The sequence below is a fragment of the Lactuca sativa genome, chromosome 5 (assembly GCF_002870075.4).
Source record: "Lactuca sativa cultivar Salinas chromosome 5, Lsat_Salinas_v11, whole genome shotgun sequence".
Lineage (NCBI taxonomy): Eukaryota > Viridiplantae > Streptophyta > Magnoliopsida > Asterales > Asteraceae > Lactuca > Lactuca sativa.
Window position 1 is genome coordinate 96,866,424 of NC_056627.2, and position 22,595 is coordinate 96,889,018.

General features: G+C 33.6%; 1 protein-coding gene across 1 annotated transcript; it reads right to left on the bottom strand.

The window, feature by feature from the left end:
* Positions 1-21,311: 21,311 nt before the first annotated feature.
* LOC128134173 (uncharacterized) lies at positions 21,312-22,241 on the bottom strand. Its single transcript, XM_052771649.1, has 2 exons — positions 21,786-22,241; positions 21,312-21,695 (listed from the first exon to the last, which is right to left on the bottom strand). The coding sequence occupies exons 1-2, from the start codon at positions 22,239-22,241 to the stop codon at positions 21,312-21,314; spliced, it is 840 nt and encodes a 279-aa protein (XP_052627609.1).
* Positions 22,242-22,595: the final 354 nt, after the last annotated feature.

The following is a 22,595-nucleotide window of genomic DNA, read 5'->3' on the forward strand; positions in this document are numbered from 1 at the left end:
ATGGGTGTCCACTCTCACCCACCGCTTCCTTGATTGGCGAAGGTTCGTTAGCCGAACGGGTAGGACAAGGACTATGATTCTCCCTTCATTATAAGTATAATGATAAATATAAAGTAACTAAACCTTTTATAAATTCCCATCTTAGTTACTTTGGGAAAATGTGAATTTGATGCTAACTCATGAAATTACACTTTGCACTTTGCTTAAATCGTTAGTGGAGCGTGTGTAGTTAGCCGGCACACTAACCTGGATTTAACAAGGTATGCAAAGGGTAACTTAATATTTATCATAGGATCGTTGGAGCGCGTGTGGTTAACCGACACATCGATTAAGTGATAAATATTAAGGGTACCAAGTATATTTGCATGGTTATTCACACCTTGTTTTGTAATCCTCGGCATCCCAGTCACAAAACTTGAGAGGGCACAATCGAGATTGAAACATGCCATTGAAAAGTTCAATGAATCTCAAAAAATCTAGGAGTTTCAAATCTAATTAAAACATAATAAATTATTTCTTTTTTCATGATGGAAATTAGTGAATCATCATTCGCCTACCTTCAAATATTTTATAGCTTGGGTTACGGCATCCATCTTCCAAGTTATAAAATATTGTGTTGGGTCTTAGCCTTAATATTTCATATTGGGTGTTATATTAAGGACTTTAATTCAACTAACTTGAATTTCTCACATTGTTAATGTCTGGTTCAGACAACTATGATCTTCCCAAATCTCATGGAACAAGCTTTCCTAATGAAGATGATGTTCCATGGTTGGATAATGGAAATCATACTTCTCTTCCTCCACCTCCTCCAATTATTCTCCCTAACCCACAAGTTCTTGAATAGTCCAAGGTCACTCAAGCCCTATTGGCAAGCAAGGTCTATGTGTGCTCACATCTTGGAGATGAAGTCACATATTCACAAGCCAGGAGAGTTAGGTGTCAAAGTCTAGAGAAAGTTGGTTGTTTAATCACTTTCTAAGTCACATAGTGAGTTTTCTTTGGGACTAACATGAAATAGACTATGACATGACCCTTAATAATCTTATCTATTTGCTTGGTGCTGCTGAATCAGCAATGATTTGGAGGACTGGTAAAGCAAATTTGATTAGAAGATCAACTTCCCAAACTTCCATGGACATTAACAATGGCAACATTGGATATCCAGAAAAGCTTTCTCTTCTTAATGGAAAGGGATTAGCCATAGTCAACTCGGTTGACCAAATAGTAAAGAGAAAGGCTAAGTTTGAGATAGTCCCATGTACCATTACCAAAGAGTCCATATGGTTCTATTACCAAAGGAAGGGGCATTGGTTGCGAAGCTGCCTTAACTACCTGATAGGTCTGAGAGAAGGTCAAGTCAAAAAGTTTGACTCTGCTTCAGGATCAATCAAAGGGAAGGAAACTTAAAGAAAGAGTATGTTGAATCTGATCACGAAGATGGATTTCAATCGCATGGTTCGAAGATCGGATTCTTTAGCTACTACTTAGGAGTTATGATAGATTGCTAGAAAATATGTAATAGCGTAGTTTTCATTTAAAGTTGCATTGTAAGGAAAAAGTTTTTTCCGCATTTATAAATAAATAATTTTTTTACTTTATTATATATCTCCTTGAAATGGCATTTATGGAAAATTGATGCTTGTATGTTTCTAGCAATAATGGAAATATTAATTTGATTCTTTCTTTCGTGGTAGTGTCTAAATTTACCAAATAAGGAAAGATTTTCATCACCGAAGTTTCAAGTGGAAAGAAACTTGGAATCATGCAAGTCGTATGATGAATGAGAATTTTCATCTTTCGAAAAATTAAGACTAATTCCTTGTTCACATGTATAAGTGAGTCAAGTGAAGGACTAAAGGGATCGAGTACATATTCTTGTGTAGTGGTCAAGTCCACCACTAAAGATCGATAAGACTATTCATCATGATTTACTAAAGCTTACTAAATATGGTTATACTTACAAGTTTAAGTATAATTCTGAAATATTGGAAAAGTTTTGATGTATGGCAGAACGAATGAGAAGAATCAAATTAGGCAGAAAGATAAAAGTTTCTCAAATCTAAAAAGTAGGGAGAGTACTTTAGTATCATGTTTTGTGATCATCTTAATGATTAAGAAACCATATCACAATTGGTCCTCTAAGGACATCTTAGTGCATTCCTATGCCTAAGAAGAGGAATCACGAATTGTTGAAATGGTTAAATCAAGAAGATGATTCATACTTCGTTCCAAAAAAATTCTTAGAGTCATACTCCAAGATTGTAAATTGAGTGACATATCTTAAAAGAAGGTTCATAACACTTGTCAAATGTAAGAGTAAAATGTGTTCTACTCTTGTACATTTGAAATTGGTAAGTTGTGATGTTTTGGATAAAACAAAGACCAACTAAGGCCAATTGTGTAAAGTGTTTGTCTTGATAAAGAATCCGCACTATCTCTTGAATATTTGTCTGTCAATGAGTGGCTCTTGGCAAGAGAGTCTTATATGTCAAGAGGAAAGTGGGAGTCTTAAAGATCTTGAAAAGCTTCAAGATCTAATCAAGAATAAAAACCTGTAGTTTATCACTAGCACACGACGTGAGGTTTATAACCTATCGTGTTGACATATTCCTATTTCTGTGCCCATTCCAGTTAAAGTTGGCTTTGCATATGAGTTTTGAGAGTTCTCAATTGATTGCATAACAACTTGGAAGCAATTGTAGGCCCTTTGTGCTGCCAGGTGACAAGAAGTTAAGAATGCACAAGTTCAGTCCATATGAGTTTGGATCTGTCACTAACCTTATCTTGTGATTATGGTTTTGACAAATTCACATGGGTAGGAACACATACATCATAAAATCTAAGTGTCATAAGGTTTCTCTCCGATTCATGAAAATGATGGTGAGGAAACGCTTTCACTAAGTAGATTTTAAGTAGATAGCAATTGTGATATTTACATTCTCAAAATCATTAGTGGAGCGTGTGTGGTTAACCGACACACTAACATGGAAATGTGAGAAATGGAAAAGGTCTAAACAATTGAGACTATGATTACGACATCCCTTTTCATAGTTCTGGAAATTGTTTAAACACACATGTGTGCTATCTAAGGATAGGTGTATGATTTTGATAATGTTTTATCAAAGCATGTCATATCAGAAATTTGAACTTTGGTAAGAAAGTCAATAAAGTATTGATTTCTGGAAGTCCAGCTGATTTCTGAGTACATGTCAAAGCTAGTGGGAGCATAAATGTTATGCTAATAATCATCATGTTAGTGGGAGCATGATAATTATAGTAATTGTTGCAAGTTAGCAATGTTAATTATAGAAAACAAAAGTTTCAATTGGGAAAAAGTTGTTTTGCTATAATTAAGGGAGAGGGAAATACACTTCATTTCAATTCTAAAAAAGCTTAGATTGAGATTTTAATAATCTTTAGTCAAGGATATATATATATATATATATATATATATATATATATATATATATATATATATGAAATTTATGTTGGAATGGCTCAACTTAAGGAAATTTTATATATATTGCGTTCTCAAAATTTGATTATGATTATGACATTCCTCTTCATAGTCGAATTATGAAAACATGGCAAATTAAAAAATATATTGTAGCAAAATACTGATCAAGGATCTTGTCTTTATGTGAGACATCATGAATCGTGTCCCATATGCTTTGGGTATAGGATCGATTACATGTGCTACAATATTTATCCTTTCTAAATTTTCCAAATTCCTGGGGGCATTAAGAGGGGAAAAGGTCTAGAATTGGATATGACTAAAATGATTAAGCAATTGTCGAGGACAATATAAGGCTTACCAAAGATTGGTTACTCAGTGACAGTTGGACGTATAGTGTTAATTTTGGAAGGACCATGTTGACATATTCTGAAAAGTGACCACTTTTTTTCAGAAGTGATAGTTAAAATGGGAATATGGAAATGTTCCTATAGGTGGAAGTTATTCATTAAATCTGTGTATGATTAGGAAACTTAATGAAAGAAGGATGTTCAAAGCAATGCACTTTGAATTTGAGACTTCGTTTCCATGGAATGATATCCATTGGAATACCCTGTAATGTATGTGGACAAGTCCTTGTGACTTTGTGCATAGTCATTACAAGAGGATCAATGCATATAAGTTTAGAATCTAACAGATTTCGGTAAATGGTAGGAATTTCGAATTCTTACATTTACGATAAGGATTTGGGACTGTGAAATGAGAATCATTGGAGTTATGTTCAATCGATCTATTTCACAAAGTAAAGATCATAGACAAACTTAGTGTGCATACATGGTGTATGACATAACTAATGTTTGGAAAAACATAGTATACATACTTGGTGTATGGCATAACTATTGTTTAGAAAACATAGTGTACATGCTTGGAGCATGGGACAACTATTGTTTTAATTCAAGTATTAAGTTGATAAATTTGAAACAATGAATAATGAGTAATCAATATGGTGTTTAAATAAAAGGTGTTCTATTTACTCTCAAAGGTTCTTGGGGCCATATTGAATTAGTATTATTCTTGTGTTTCACTTTGCATGTTTTGACTTCCAGAATAATTAGGTCATTCTTCCCGAATGACTAAGTTATTCAAACCATCCACAGTCGGTCATATGTTGGAAGTAGGTATGAATCAGGACTGTCATGAAGTTGGCTTGTAGATGTCTAAGGTGTTGGATATAACAAGAGTTGCTACAACATTCATGAGTGATCATAAGTTCTGAGTATTGGAATAAACCCACGCTCATTTGACTCACTTCATGGATTTTATCACAAGTGATCATGAGACGATAATATCTTATATTCTTCAAACCTAGAGATATGATTTGCTGCCTATGAGTTGGTTATACATTGATTGTACGAAAACGCATTGGTAACTCGATGTTATAAAACGTGCCATTATGTATGATTCAACAAGTAGTTGAACAAGCATATGAGTCGAGGTTTATCCATTCCTTTTATCCTTGATAGGATAAAAGCGATATATGTGGGCCCCTCGATAATTTAGTGATGACACCTCTAAGTGCTTGGCAAAGCCTAGACTGATTTGATTTGTTCAATTAGTCAGTCATCATAAATCAGAAATCGGGAAAAAAACAAATGGACAGAGAGAATGATTAGAATCCATGTCTCAGTCCATATGATATCTAGAATGGAGGAATATATGATCCCTTATCTAATGTACACATCATTGATTTGTTCAGAGTTCCACAGTATCTTTTAAGAGCTATAATTGCTAGTCGGGTTGCAGAGTCATACACAATAATAGTTTTAGACTTATCCAAGTGGGAGACTGTTGGATTAGTGTCTAAGTCCATAACTATAATTGGTATGTACTTGACCTGATTTGGCATGGTACATTTGGGTTGCATGGCATCGGAACAATTTGGATAGACTTTTATGAGAAAAGGATATCTATGATTTGTTAATATATTATAAGTTCTAATATATTAATATGAAATCATATTATTTAATTAGTATTGATCAAGAATTAATTTGGAATTGATTTTGTGATCAAAAGGAGACTAATTACATATATGAGGATTGATTGTGTAAATTATTCATTCTTATATATGTGGGCTTATGATCCATAGTTCTTCATTTTGGGATAAAACCCATGGAGTAACCCATGGATACTCCATGGAGGTTTTAACCCATGGAGCATGAAGAATATGGAAAGACATGAGTTACATGGTGTAACCCTAATAGCCACAATATATAAGGACCCCATGGCTCAAGAAATCAGACTAAGGGTTTCACATATGAGGGATAGCCGATTTGAGCATAAGAACTTCTCTCTCAAGTTATTCCAAGTTGTTGGTGGTGTTGTGTGAACCATTTGAGGTGTCACATTTGAGGCATTAGGCTCTTAAGCTCCATGGAATCAAGCTACAACATCAAAAGGTATGTCATTCTACTAGATTCTTGTAGTATAGTTGCTTCTTATTATGCTAGTTAGGATGAAACCTTGGAATATTAAATATTTGCATGTATAAGAGAGAAAACATAGATCCAAGGTTTATAGGGTTGCATGTACACCATAGGAGTGTTAGAATGCTCAAAACCCATCAGGATTGAAATCTTAGGCTCTTAGTATTGAATGGATAGAGGAATTGGAGGGTGCCTTTTACATCATTTTTTTCCCTAAGGAGGAAAAAGTCTTATTCGTTATGGACCTTTTGTGTCATGCAGCAAAGGATATTTGTGATTTGATTGCCTAGTCGATTACCATGGCCAAGAAGACACCTTTTGTGGGAAGAGTTCTCGAACTGATCTTGGGAGGAGCATGTGTCTCTGACAATGAGCAAGCATATTTTTCTACAGTCCAGGCTGGAGGCCCAAAAAAGCATGGGAGATCAAGTGTAGGTTCCGGCACCACCGATAATTAAGAGATTCAAGACTATTTATACTTGCTTAGATGGTCTAGGCAGTCATGGTTGTTGCGGTAAGCATGGGAAAATTAAAGAGGGTACTTCTCGTGTAGTTGTATCTAGGGGTTTCAAATGTAGGCAAGAGGGTCATTCAGCTGGGACTATGCTTTATTTTCAATCAGTTAGGCCACATCAAAGTTGATTATCCTAGGTGGTGAACAAGGGTGATATTAGATCCAACAACCGTTGTTATTGATGGTATGTTTTTAGTTATTTTTATGATCTCTCTTGTATTCTTTTAATCATTTGCTTAAACGATTTGGTTTAAAATCATGAGCAAGTTATGCGGTTAGATTGATTGATGTTATCATGATTGAAAATTTTATGTGAGGATTGTTGAAGCTATTGATAGAGCGGTCGAGAGACTCTATTAGACCATCGGGGATCTATGTAGGGTTGGAATTTCATAGGATTAGAAATTTTTACTTAACTCTTTTTCCTATTATTTTTTTATTAGGATTGTAGGACATGGTTAATTATTTGAAGGTCTATCATATTCCTTATGTTGTATTTTGATCATCGAGGTTGGCATGGAATGATTGACCCAATTCAATGCTCGGATGGATTATGGATGAAAACAAGTAATAATCTAAACCCAGGGGAGAACTGATTAATCAGAGTCAGGGTGCTAGGAGTAGCTCGACCTCAAATTTGACATCTAGGGCAAAAGGAATGTACAACACTTGTATGCAGGGTTTTGGACTTATGGTTGTTACCTCGTGGAAAGTGTAGTGACATAGTTCCTCACCAAAGTGTCATATGATAAAGTTTTTTCCGATGTGTTTCTCTAAGGATTTTTTGGGAAGTTCCTTCTAAGCTTTAGTTAGGACTCTGGATTTGAACAGATCATTGGTGTAGATTGGGTAGCCAAGCACCATATAGGGTTATACCTAGGGGTGCATGAATTTCCTCACAACATAGGAGCTACTAGATAAGGAACTTAGTCGATCGAGTCGTACACCATGGGGAGCGCCAAGTCTTTCAGTAAAGAAGAAGTAAAGGAAACTCATAATGTGTAATGAATTTAGGGTGTTTGGTGAGCTCGCAGTAAGGTTTAGTTATCCATTTATAAGGATCGAAAATTGTTTGACTAGTCTTAAAGGAGGATGAATGTTATCTTCGTTTGTTATTCTCTTAGGATATCATCAAATGAGAGTGAGAAAAATGGAATTTAAAGGAAATCCTTAAAGATGGGTTATGATCGTTAAAAGTTTTCGTGATGCCATTAGGATTTGTTAATATGTCGATAGTGTTTATGGGATTGATAGATTGAAATTTTTTGACCGATGTTTAATCGCTTCATTATGGTGATTATCGTTGATGCCTAATGATATTTGAATGTCTATAGCATGAAATATTATGGGTTCTGGTAAGGGAGCGACTCTACGCTAAGTGCTCCAAGTGCAACCATGGTGGCGGGAGGTTTAGTTTTGGGCACCTAATTAATCAAGATGATAAGTTTTCTTTCAAATCAATCAGAGAATGAGGCGATACAGTGGGGGAATTTCAAATTTTTTTTGGGAATAGTAGTATTATTGGGTTAGCATGTCATTGTCAAAATTTTGTTAAGATCTTTCCAAGGTCTGGGTGCCTCGCTTCGTTTGATGTGATGATTTTTGCTCTGTTGGTATGCGATTAGCTGATATTCAATAATATTCTAGTGTATGTATTTCTGACAGGGTGGTTCGGTAATGGGTTGTGTGAAATTTGGAAGACCATTAGTAAATTTCATAGGGGTTGCATGTAATCTGAATGAGATAGCTTGAGAAATCTTGGTCCATCTTTATTGCATGGTTCCTGTATGATATCTTTCTTTTAAGTAGGAACAAGCATTCATCTGTTTATCCTATTTCCTGAATACATACGACTATGTATTCGTCTGTTGATGTATCAGTATTAACATAGACTTTAGGGTGGTTTCGTATTAGCTTGGTATATCTCGTGATATTTGGTGTGACTGGTAGATGTCAAGGGGGATGATGAATAGGTTCCTTCAGGTCGGTGGGATGGTGGTCGTGTGCCTATAGGCCCACCAAGGTGTTAGTCGTGAGTATTCATTCCTGATGTGGGATGGTAGCAAGAATATAATTGTATAGTGAGCCAATAGTTCTAGTAGATGGGTGGTGCCATGACCTATCGTGAACCTACATGGATGCAACTTGTGCAGGTGGAACCTGACAGTTGTGTTGTTAAGACTCATAGGTATATGTCTCCCACTCTTCCATGACACAATTTGGTTTTAGAAACCTATGGGAGGACTTTGTTAACTTTGTGTATGACATGAAATGGTTTAACTTTTTGAAATGACTGAATTGTCAAAATGTCAATGTTGTGCTTTAAGAGTCTCCCATTGAGCTTTAGTATTTGTGGTATCTTACATGGAAATGAGAGCATCATATCGTGAGTTTGATCACCAATCTTGGAGTACGGGTTATGGATATTTCAAACCGATGAACTCGTTGTAGTACCCTTGGGTGTTTATCAGGTGGTTGACTGACCAAATTAAATAGAGACACCAGTTGCGATGTGAAGTTGTGAGTCGTCAGGAGGCATACTCGTCTGTTCTATAGGAATGTTTTTTCTCTTCAAGGGGGTCAATTTGGTATGTATGTCTGGAAGGTAATCTTTGCCATTAGAATTTTCGGACCAATGGATCTTCGGTCATGGGTAATTTTTTATATTTATATAATCGGAATTGGGAAGTTTCCTGTTTGGAAAGACCATAATGGAATACGACCGAAGTACCTAGAATGACTTGCGAAGGAGGACTTCAAGGACAAAATCTAGATAAATAGGGGAGAGTTGCAACACCCAATATTTTTTTTACCAAAATACGACGCAACAATGTGCTTATTTAAAGAAAACACAAAGCTAAAATTTAGTTTTGATTGCGACACAATGCTAAGGAGGTCACGACACGTTTGTGCTGTATGGTGAAACCCTAATTCTTGGGACTTGGGCCCTATTCAAAGGTTTTTATCCCCATGGTTTTCCTCATATATCAGCCTCCACCTCTAGAAATGTTCATCTTTGAACCCTAGCCACCATAGAGAGTTTTAAGCCTTTTTTTTTGTCTTTATGAAGATTGGAAGAAGAGGGAGATCACTCCTATTGCAAGGAAGCTTAGCAATGACCTAGATCCAAAATTCTCATCACATTTTAAGACCATTATAAGTAAAAAGTTTCAGGCTTGATGCTTTTCCTTTTAGAATTAGATTTGTGGGATTGTAGGTAGCTTTTGTCCCCTTTCTTGATGTCCTTGGAGTTTGGAGAACTCCAGAACCTTATAGATGACATATTTGACTTCCAAACTTGTTATATGAAGGAAATTATGTTTGCATGCTTTTCTCTTTTGTGTCATGCATGAGTTTTGACCCTTATAGAGTTAATTTTTGAGTTTTAAAGAGATTAAGGATTGTAAATGGATAAAGTTGGAAACTTTATCTATCTAGTCACTCAGAAGAATCAGATCTGGAAGTTTGGGCTTCCAGTCTTAATGTATTAAGGGCTAAATAAAGATGGTTGTTAAGCTTGAAATAGTGACACACTTCGTTAAGGGCCGTGACACACTCTTTGATGGATTTCGTGAGTATTTTATTGTGTAGTGGTTCACGACATGCTTAGTCATTCGTCACAACGCACTTCCTTTGACTGTTGACTTTTAACCAGTTTGACTTTTGGTAAAACTTTAATGGTTTTGAGTGTTTAACTAAGGATTAGTCTCGAATTTAGATTAGGTGTTTCGTGTAGAGGCTACTTTTGAGTTTTACTATTGGATTCGTGTGATTTTTCTCACTATACTATGTATCACTCTAGGTGTCAATGTATCCCAAATTGTCTTTGTGACCTTCAATGAAAGACAATTGGGGGAGGGGGTATATCATTTGTTTGAAATACTACCGGGGTGGGGGAGAGATAACACTTGTATGAAATACTATGTACGGACCATAACACTTTTATGGAAGACTATGAGGGATGATAACACCTGCATGAAAGACTATTAGGAGACCAGAACATGAAATATTGTAGGGAAACTGTAGTAGTGGAAGTGAGTGTAAGACTATGGGGGCCATAATATTAACATTAGGTATGTTGTATCTTAGGGAACTCATTAAACTTTGTGCTAACTCGTTTAATTTTAAATGTGGGTCTGATAGCATAAGGAAGGACACGAATTGATTGCGTCGCATCGAAGACCTGTTTTGGAGATTTCCGCTTATTAGATTTTACTATCTTTATTATTACTCTGGTTTTTGCTCATGTTTTGACATATTTAAACAAATAAATGTTATATCATACTCTTTGGGATGGGATTGGAATGATTGCCTTTTATTTAAAAATTAAAAAATTTGGTTAAAAGTTTCGAACTTTTGCAATCGGTAATATCATTTTAAAATGATTCTTCAACATATATATCATTCAGTCTTTTACTTGCATAAGATTTATTATAGATTGATATAGATGTGGCAAACGTCTAGCAACATTTCACTGCTTATAACAACACACGAATAGTTGTTATTCAACAATATATATGAATAATAAAAAAATAAATAGAGATATTTGAACAATTATATATCATTTAATCAAAACGGAATACACAGATTCATATATAAACTCATATATGATTATTTGTTTCCATTATGATTATATATCGAATAATCAGGTATAAACAAATAAAATTTAAAATTATCTGTTTTTAGAAAGAAAAAAAAATCTCAAAGTAATCATATACAATTGAAAATTAATTAATAGAAATGATCATTATAGCTTAACATAATTACAATTTTTGTTGTATATTGCTTTTTCGTTTTTGTTATAATATGATTCGTTAAATTTATTTTAAATAAAAGTTATAAAGAACTTTTTAGTCTATCGATATCAAGTGTTGTCTTATGGTGGGTAGACATAAGTGGGTATGTTAGCTTAGAAATATAATAGGTGGGTGTTTGATTTATCTTTTGAAATGTCAAAAGTCTTTTTAATAAAAGATAAAAGATGAAAGATGTTTGGTAAAAACATTTTTAAAAGGTACTTTTGAATTTTAGATATAAAGAAAAATGAATTTTTTGGAAAAGTCAAAAACCTAACTTTTTACAATTTTTTTTAAAAGAACTTTTGACCTCTCAAAAGATAAGCCAAATACCGCCTAAATTTGTCGTTAAAAAAAATTAAACAAAAATTATTATACTTTAATCGTATAAACTATAAATTATAAACGTAAATTTAAATTAGTTTGGCTTAGAGTGCATTTTAGATAAAATGGTGTGCTATATATAAAAGTAGGAGTGATAAAAGTAAAAACGTTAATATAGAGGAAAAGAGAGAAAGAATAATACCGGCGGAGGAAGAAGCATTGACGGTGGCACAGCCTACCACAAATGTAATTATTATATAATAAACAAATAAAAAAGAAAACGTAAAAATGGAGGCGACAAACACGGGGGGTCTGATGGCGGTAGTGTGTACGTGATCGATTGACCCACTTTGCTGACTTGGACCTTGTTACATCAATCCTCTCTCCTTACGTGGCTCTTCTTCCCTTTCTTAATTATATGAAAAAAATCATTTACTTTATATTTCATTAACAACAATAAAATATTATTATATGTAAAAAGAAACAGAATTTATTAAACTGTTACTTTTGTTAAAAGAATAATTATAATTTTTTGAGTAAATTACTGATATGGTTCCTGTGGTTTGGTTAAAATTGCACGTTTGATTTCTAACTTTTTTTTTGTACTCGGATCGTTCATGTGGTTTGATTTTGTTGCGTTGTTCGTCTCTATGGTTTGATTTTATTGTATTTTTCGTCCCTTACATACATAAAGTTAGGGACTAAACATGCAACTTTTACCAAACCATAGGGACGAAAAACGCAACAAAAGCAAACCATAGGGACAATCCGAGTGCAAAAAAAAAGTTAGGGACCAAACGTGCAATTTTGACCAAACCACAGTGACGATTTCACTAATTTACTCTAACTTTTTTTATCACCTGATAAAATACAATGTTTCAAAGACCAATTCGAACCAGTTAGTCGAACTGAATGGATCGGAAACCGAAGAATTGAACCAGAGACGGTTCAACCAGTTTGAGGGCTCTAAACGAACAGAAAATTCGAGGCCCTTTGACATTTACTATAGTTAATGTTATAAGCTCCCATCATTTATCCGAGTTTGATATCGGTAATAATAAACTAAAAAGTTTATAAATGACAGAGTTACATTTTTTTTATTACGTACAATATATGTTTTTTTTGTGAATATATTTAAGACAAAGTTAATTTTTCTAACATTTTTAGATAAAAATTCTTTAATAAAATTTTCATAATCAATTTCTTTTGCTAAATGTTTTTTAATTGACAAAATAACTAATCCATTTAATATTTCTTGTGACATTGTAAATCTTAAATAATTTTTTAACAATTTTAATTAAAATTTTTTCTTTCAGTAGAGGCAACGATTACATGAATAGTTAACATAATCTTATAGGCATCATATACATTTGGAAAAAAAAATAATCTTTTTAATGTAATTAAGTATATTAATAATTGTATCACGTTCTAAATGTATAATATGTCTTAAAAATTTTAGTTCATAAATAAATCTATACCATCCGTATCTAAGTTATCATCAGGCTTTAATGATTTTCTAAGATTTAAACAATGTTCTTTTAAAGTATTTTCATCAAATGATTTTAATTTTTTTATACTAAATAGAAAACTAAAAATATTTTTGAACTCATTAAATTGTTCAAATCTACTTTTAAGTGGAGTAATAGCTTTATCTACTATATATAAAAAGTAATTAGTTTTAAATAATTTAAGAGGAATTTTAATAATTTCATTAGCAACATTTTCATCATATCGTTTATTTCTTTGAATGATACGTTTTTCACGAAATTTTGGTTTTACTTTCATTTCTAAAGTCAATTCTTTTGCATAATCTAAAACATTTTCAAATCTGTTTTCTCTATACTGTTCAAAGAAACACAAAAGTTCATTTAGTTTATCTATAACATCATCAATACACATATCATTTGATTGCATGCTTTTACTAACAACGTTAATAGCAAACAAAATATCATACTAAATAATCATTCCTAATAAAAATTCATATTTTTCAAGTTCATATGTAGTAAACATTTAGCCTCACTTTTAATTTTTAGATCTCTACAATTTTGGATAATTGTAAAATTGCATTTCTTAATTATGGTGCTTAAAATCTAATTGCTTTTGCACTTTCTATCCTAATTTTCCAAAGAGCGTGTGATAATGATTTAAGTGTTAGGTTTGATATATTATCTTTTAATATTTTCCACTTTTGAGTTGATGAAGAAGATATTAAATATATACAGTGCATAAATCCAAAAAAATCACTAACTTTATCACACGAATTAACCATATCACAAATTACTAATTTTAAACTATGACAACCACAAGGAGTGTAAAATGTTCTAGGTTTAATATCTAACAATCGTTTCTATAGACGTTGATGTTTTCCTTTCATATTTGATCCATTGTCATAACCTTGACCCCTAACATCATTTATACCTAGTCCTATATTTTTAATTTTATCAACTATAACATCATATAAGCCATTACCGCTTGTATTTCTACAATTAACAATTTTAGAAAATACTCCTTAACTTCTATAGGAGTTGTCGAAAGATCTAAACATCGTAAGATAATTGACATTTGTTCCTTATGACTTGTATCGGGAGTACAATCAAGTATTATTAAAAAAATGTTTAGCTTCTTTTATTCTTTTAATAAATTTACTTTTAACTTCTTCTCCTAATAAACTAATAAGTTTATTTTGCATATTGTGTCCAAGATAATGATTATGAATTTCTTTGTCATTAATTCGCCTAATATGTTCTTGCATAATAAGATTACATTCCGCAAGCATTTCAATTATAGTTAAAAAAGTTATCATTATTTTCTTCATAAGTCTTTTTATTTGTTCCACAAAATGCTAAGTTATTTTTTCCTAAAGTTTTTACTACAACAATGATTCTTATTAACACATTTTCCAATGTTCTTTTTCTTTATTTATTTGTTCTTGGATTTGTTTGTCAATTGTTTAATTATTTTCTAATCTAGTTTGTAAGTCAATCCATGACCTCATATTATGAATGTGTTCGTTACTTGCTTCATGTCTTTTTAGTATACTAAAAATATTGTTCCAATCATTGTTACTTTTATGTGCTAATGAATACGTAGATGTATTCACATTAAATAATTTACAACAAAAACAAAAAACTTTATCTACATCTATGGAATAAATCAATCATGTTCATTCGTATTTTTCTCCATTTGGTAATTTTTGCATATAAAGAGATTATTAAAGCCTTTTAAATCTTGATCTTTTGGAAATTTAAAATCATAAATCTTAACATGACTTTTTTTATGATTAAATCTCTTAAATTAGTACTAATATTATTCCATCTACTTGGATCATATATGTTTAAAGACATGTTATCATTTTAATATTAATTTGTTCGTTATCATTTTCAATATTAGTTCGTTTGTTATCATTTTCACTATTAGTTTTGTTCGTTATCATTTTCAATATTAGTTTGTTCGTTATCATTTTCACTATTAGTTTGTTCATTATTAATATCAATATTATTTTGTTTATTATCATTTTCACTATTAGTTTGTTTGTTATCAATATCAATATTAGTTTGTTTATTATCATTTTCACTATTAGTTTGTTTGTTATCAATTTCAATATTACTTTGCTCATTATCATTCACGATATTTGTTTGTTCATGAGCATTATTATTAACATTAGTTTGTTCTTGTTCATTATCAACATTTTTATTTGTAGTTAAAAAAGTTAAAAATGATCATTTTTGTGATTCTATAAAAGCTTCTTGTTGCATTTTCCTTTTCCTTTTTAAAACCCCTGATTCATATTTTCTCTTTGACATGATATTAAGTATTTTACTAATAATAACAATGAACAATCACCAAGACAACTACTATAAGTATAGAACATATGGATTATGATTATACCGCCCCTGAGATCATGAAAAGCTCAAATCTGGAAAACTGATAACTCGAATTCATTCCAACCTGATTCACTGATTTTTGTAGACTATAATATATTGTAATCAATGAACAATGGAATAAAAATCAGATAATTGAACAAATAAGAAACTGAAAACTAAAAAGTAATAACTATTAACCCTCGTCAGCTTTAAGAGTGTAAGTATTAACCCTAATTAGATAATCATATGACATCATGTGATCAAGACAAATAATGGAAAAATAAAAAGTGAAAAGTGAAAAAACAACACATATATTACCGTTAATTCAATCATGTGACAACCTTCAAACTGAAGCCGGGAATGGACTATGGAGAAGGAAGAATATGCTTCAATTAAAGCTATAAATGGAGAAGGCTTCAGTTGTGAAGGAAGAAGTCATGAATGCAGAAAAACAGAAGGAAGGAGCCGTGAATCAATGCAGAACATCAGAAGAAGAATGAAATTCGGAATTGAGGATTGAAGAATTGAGAAGAAGAAGATAAGAAGTTTAAGTGTCTTTTTTTTAGGTTCTATGGTTAGCCGAATAGGGAATTTAGATGGACTCCAAATTTGGTTAAGTGTGGTCCTCTAAAGTGGGGGATCTAAGCCCTAACTTTGTTTTTATACACATAAGACTCACCATGAATAGAACGGTTTAACTAAAATCAATTTTATTTCTATTTCTAAACATGAATGAACGAGATGATTTTTAGAAAAACCAGTGTAATTGGACTTGATAGTCTTTTACATCTAGTGTTTGGTAAGCATATGAAAAATCATAAGTAATTTTCAATGTATAGCTTATAACTTATAAGTTGATAAGTTAAGAGTGTCTTACTTATTAGCGGCATGTCACATGTATAAACTATTCATTTTCAAACACCCTTTTAGTTTATACTGGTGTGGAACCATTAATAAGCTAAAAACAAGCATAATCAAACACCCTATCATTTTATACATCTTTTGTTTGACAATCATTGTAGATCCACTCTTTGTAATTATGAGAAACTTTTGAATATAAGATAATGAGATAACATGTGACTTGATTTCTAATCTTCATTTGGCCAAATTTGTAGATCCTCAAAATGACAAAGAACTTCTTTTTATTGGATTCTTGATAAGCTTTTCTTTAGAGCTTAAATGGTATTTTATTTATTTATTTATTTATTTATTTTAACTAAAATGGTAGATGTTATGATGTTTTTCATTTGGTTTTATAAAGTTTTTTTGGCACTGAAATTATATAAATTATGTGTGGTATTGAAATTATATAAATTTTTAAATCGGATTAACTCAGAAGTCGAACTAATTAAACTGGACTGTTACTAGACAGATTCAACAAAAATCCAAAATTTTTAAAACATTGATAAAAAATATAAATATGTTTTTAAATTACTCATCTACCTTTTATAAATATTGCAAATCTCACAACCTAATCCAATTTATATTAAATATTTTAATTAAATCTATTCTTATTTGATAAACAACCTCAACGATCTATCTTTATTTGTTTTTACATACTATTGTTGTTTAAATAATAAAATTAACAAGCTTTGTATATATTAATAACAAGATTTTGTTTATTTATGAAAGGGTTATATGAGAAAAGCACAGCATGCAAAAACTTTTTAATTAATTTTTTGTTTAAAAATTGTTATAATAATAGTTACCATATTTAAAAGACTAAAATACAGGTTTTTTTAAGATAAATTTACAACTACAAATTTGATGTAGCTTGTATTTTTGTTTTTTAATACGAAATTGATGTTAATTATAATAAAATTAATAGTTAAGTAGTGAAAAATCAATTGTATAATCTTTTATATAGAACACAATCGAGCAAAAATAATCGAAATAAATATAAAATTTTACATATTTGGTATACAATAAAGAAAATATAAAAAATACGTCTCTTATATATTATTTAAAGCAGTTCATTCTCTTAAAAATTTATAATTTAATTTTATTTGAAACATAAATAACATAAATAATAATATAAAATGTTTTGTGAATATATATATATATATATATATATATATATATATATATATATATATATATATATATATATATATATATATATATATATATATATATATATATATATATATATATATATATTAATTGCTCTATTTATATTTGATGTGATAAAAGAAAAGTAGAAAATTCATGATTGACCTCTATCCCATTGAAATTGAGTGATTGATGTGTTTGCTATTATTTTATTTATTTACCCCATCAATCCAGCTCCAATAATGCATTCATACACATCTTTTTAATGTAATTCGAAATATTATTTGATAAAATCGTATGTTAAGGTTTTTACGTAAGAGCTACACGTTATAAATTCTTTATTATTATTGTTATTATTATTATTATTATTATTTAATAAAAACCGTCTTTCTTGTAAATATTATTCTTAGATAACATTTTTTCTATCACACAACTTGGACCATTCTCTCTTAAGAGAGTGTTATATATTCCAATATTTGATAACACTAAACCAAATGTCCTTGAGTGTTTTTAACGTAAATCTTATGTTTGATCCTAGTGTTATAGTGTTTTTCTATAAATACACTCATTAAAAGATTGTATTATTAATTTCATTTTTATGATTTTGCCTTATTTTAATTTTAATTTTGATATTTGTCATTTTATCTTAACAACAATGGAGTCGAAGATCGGTAATTCTTCAACTATTGGAATTTCTTTTCATGGTCTGATGTCCATTCGGACTTTTTGTTATTTCTCAAGGCATCATAAAAGGGTTTGCATCTTTCAGATGTCTTAGATTTTAGAGACATGTCAGCAAGTACACATATAAGAGGCTGCGTTATTCTTTGACAAAGGATTGCGCAGGTCTATCGAGGATATGATGGTATGTGGAGGCCCCTTCTTTGGAGACATTTAGTGGCGCTTGGCTTCCTTACCTATTAGTTTCAGTGGTTTGGGTTTGTACTCAGCCTACGAGGTTTCCTCCTACGCATTTGTAGCCTCGAGGGCCCAATCTTGGGCATTACAAGACCACATCTTACGTTACAGTGGCATATATGGTATGGACTCGGATTACCTATGTGCTATGACTCGTCTCCGCGATATGATTCCGGGGTCCGTAGTACTCGAAGCACTGGAGTGATCCAGTAGCCGGGAAGGGGCCTAGAAGTGCCTGATCCTTATAACTCATGATAGTTTGACTAAGGAAGCATGCATTGGAGCTTACTTGTTCTCAAAACAGGTGGTCAGGCTAGTACGGAAGTCGGTATTTTGATTCACATCACTGTATCTAAAACAGTGTTCTTCATCCCGCTTACGAAGGTATTCCGAAGCCACCCGAATTGTTGCCTAGAATTACAAGAAATAATAGTAAAAAGATGAAAAACAAACAAGAAACAATTCAATCCAAATCTTCTTATAAGTTGACTATGATATGTGCAAGATCTTCTTATTATTCTACAATTAGCGGTTTCACTAATAAGGACCCCCCCCCCCCCCCCCCCCCCCCAAATCCCAAAAAGCTTTGGCGTGTGCCCTTTTTAGCAAAATCTTCCAAGATATGGAAGTCGACTTCGACATGACTGTCAGACAGAAAGCAGTCTTTGAGTGTCTGCGGGAGCCTCATGCTCAGGATTTTCTGCTAACTATCCCTATTGATGGTCTTGGCCAGCATATGTCTCCTGTGGAGTACCGAACTATCCTTCGTTACCTCCTCATGATTCTCATATTCCCAATCAATGAGATATGTCCAGTTTGTCGCAAGGAATGTTTGGATACCTTGGGGAACACGCCTTTGTAGAGAGCTCCCTGGTTTCAAGTATAGACATGATGTGGTTCGAGATGTTCTTTTTGATGCTTGTCGGCGTGCTGGTATTTCTATTAAGAAAGAAGCGCCAGTGAACTTTTTGACGGACCCGCAGGATGGCAGGTCCATACTTAGACCGGCTGACATTTTGGTCTTTGGATGGATAGGAGGGAAGCATGCGTGCATGAATCTTACTGGGGTCTCTCCTCTCGTTGGTTTGGGGAGCAGGGGTTTCGCAGCTGGGCATGCCGCTTTGAAAGCCGCTGTGTGCAAAGTGGTAAAGCACGAGAATGCATGTAGAGAAAATCAACATGTGTTTGTTCCTTTTGCATTCGATACATTTGGTTTTCTCGCACCAGAGGCGGTGAAGCTCCTTAATAGAGTCCAACGGGTCATGCATTCTAATGTCATATCTCCTAGATCCACTGATGAGTTCAAAACTCTTAGATCGATTAGATCTTTCACAAGAACGATAAAAGTAATAAAACAGTTTAAGATTAATACGAGTATGAACACAGAACAGAATCAAACTTATGCTTATGATTCAAAACTGAGTCACGCCTCAGCAGAGCTCGATGAAGAACTTCCGCTGTAGAGGCGAGCTAGGGTTTACAAACGATGTGAAACAAAACAATGAAAGCGATAACATCTAAGTCTGCATGCATGCAGCTTATATACTAAACCCTAATACAAAATTATGCACGGCTGGACAGGCCCAATACCAGCATTCAAACTAGGCTATGGACCGAGCCCATGACGCAACTCAATAGACTCAACAATCTCCCCCTTTGCGTCAAATGAGGCGAGAAATTATTTCTTCTGAGCATGCCTCACAGTCTTTATAACTTTAAACAGACGAGGAATAATGGCAAGAAGAGTCTGTTTGAACTGAATGCACCACCTCAGCATGTCAATGAATAGTTTCTTATCAGCAGCACTATTCTGGTCGCACCTCTGAATGATCTCCAAGATATGCTCAAGACAAGTCGTCGAGAAGAGGTGTTTGTCGACAAGAGCGAATAGACATTTTTGACCTTCGCCCCTGAGAAACATAACCGTGTGATACTTTGAATCTATCTTCCCCTTGATCATGGTATTGACATTGCCCGCTCTGCCCATGGTCTTGATCATTGGTCGCTTGTGTATGGTAGAGGCAATCTCCTGGTCCATCTTTGCTACATCATGTATGTAGCAAACAAGCATACGCTTGACATGATCGATTATAGGCTGATACTCCTGAGGATTCGATAGAAGAATGTTGTTGAGGAGTATTCAATCATGGGGATTGAGGTTTGGTAGATCAGCAAGGGTAAAATGGTAGACTGAGCCTTCGGTTCCTCAAGTCACCCTGAATTTGACATTGATAAATTTCCCTGCTGAATAGGGCTTCATCACCTTGACTGTAGTTATCTTCTTTGAGCTCCAGGTCAGGTATTGAGGTTGAGCAAACTCCAAGTAAAACTCCAAAAGATCCCTATCTACCTTCGGGTCCGGAGATGGAATAGCAACAGTCGAGTTGAAGCAGTGGAAGATGAATGCCTTTCAAGTGATTGGCATATCGAACTGTGCATCCTTGGAGTTATCAAGGCCAAAGGACATTATTGGCTCGAGCCAGAGAACAGTTGGCTCGTCGATTGCAAACCGCTGAAGCGAGTCTTTTATCCATACAGGAAACATAGACTTCTTCTTCTCTAGGAGCTCCGCCTCCTTTCGCTTCTGTTCTAGCTCAACGCGCTGCTTTTTGGTGATTTCTTCTGTTTGTTTTTTAGAAGTGTTATCCTTTAGGACAGGCTTCTTGGGAATGTCGACATAGACATCATCTTCATTGTCTGTGTCGTCTTCACCAATCTTCTTCTTCTTCTTATCTTTGTTACTGACCGAAGCTTCATTACCCTTCGGTTCAGCAGCTGGTTTTGAGCTAGAAGGAGGAGGTTGCTGCTTTGACTCTTTCTCTCCCCTTATTTCGGTTGGACCCTAGTCACCGGAACACCCTCGATACGGCTGAGAACATCCAGTGCCGGTCTGAGCTTGTCTGTCTAATGCCTTCTGACAGTGATAGTGATAAGCGGATCATTAGCCTCAATGAGATGAAGAAGGATGGAGTGAACATCTGCAACAGAACTCCGGATAACCTCCCTTTCTAACTTGAGGTCATTAATCTCTGCATTAGCAGTACGCGGCTTGTGTGTTTGCAGTTTAAGCTGGGCTGTACGTCTGTCAAGCTCGTCCATAAGCCGATTTTCCATAGCTAAGTCCGCTTCCAATTGAGTTAAGCGTTCGTTGACACTAGCATAGAGCGATTCATTGGCTTCTTCAATGGCATGGCGTGCCGCTGCAATGTTGGAGCACTCTGATTGAAGAATCTTTTGAAGAGTCTCTACTGAAATGTTGACAGTTTCAGCATTCTTGGCAGCAGCAGCCTGCAAGGAATCTAGAAACAGGTGAGCTTGTGAAACTAGTTTATCGACTTTTGCGGTCGCTTCCTTGCACTCCTTAGTAGAGGCATCAACAGCAAGAGAAGCCTGTTGACATTGGGAAGTGGAGGCTTCAATAGCCTTGGCTACAGCAGATAAAGAGGCACTATGTTCAGCAACGACCGCAGAGAACAAGGCTTTTAATGTAGTGTCTGAATAAGCTCCAGTGGAAGAGGAGGAAAGCAGTTGATCAAGCTTGTCGTTTACTGCCTTGAGATGACGTTTGGTGATAGGCTCATCGTCATCATCCTCACTCTGTACGCGATAAGGACTGAAATATGTGGAATCGAATTCCAAGTCCTCACCGCCTAAAATAGGGGTTGTTTCAGTAGATGGTGTTGGGGATAAGGGTTTTAAAGAAGGTGGAGGTTCAGTTGTCAAAGTAGGTTCGGTTGTAAAAGGAGCTTTGGTTACAAGTGGATTGGGAACAGTAAAGGTAGGTTTTGTAGTAGTGGTAGAAGTTGTATTTGTGAAAATGTGTGACATCCCCATTTTCTCGGCCAGAAAAGACCGATTTTGTTTATGCTTTATAAAAATCAGAGTACCTCTTTTAATAAAAATGTTGCGGAATTTATTCCCAGAAAAACACGATAAATACGTTATCAAAGCATTTCCAAAGAAACGTATTTTATTCATTTTAAAACATTTGGGATGTCATCGTCAATACAGAAACATAAGCATAAACAGAACTTACATTCATTTACACTAGTGATCTATATCTCCTTAATCTCTCAGTGTAATGTCACTTCATATCGACACCTGTGATATAAATAAACTGAGTGGGTCAGGTTGGGAAACCTGGTGAGTACATAGGGTTTTCAACCCACAATAATATAATTATTATGT

Excerpts from the sequence above, each read along its gene's own strand:
- LOC128134173 (XM_052771649.1), bottom strand. The coding sequence starts at position 22,241 with ATGGGGATGTCACACATTTTCACAAATACAACTTCTACCACTACTACA. Across the intron at positions 21,696-21,785 it reads GTCAACAGGCTTCTCTTGCT|GCTGCTGCTGCCAAGAATGC; the intron begins GTTGATGCCTCT and ends GATTCCTTGCAG.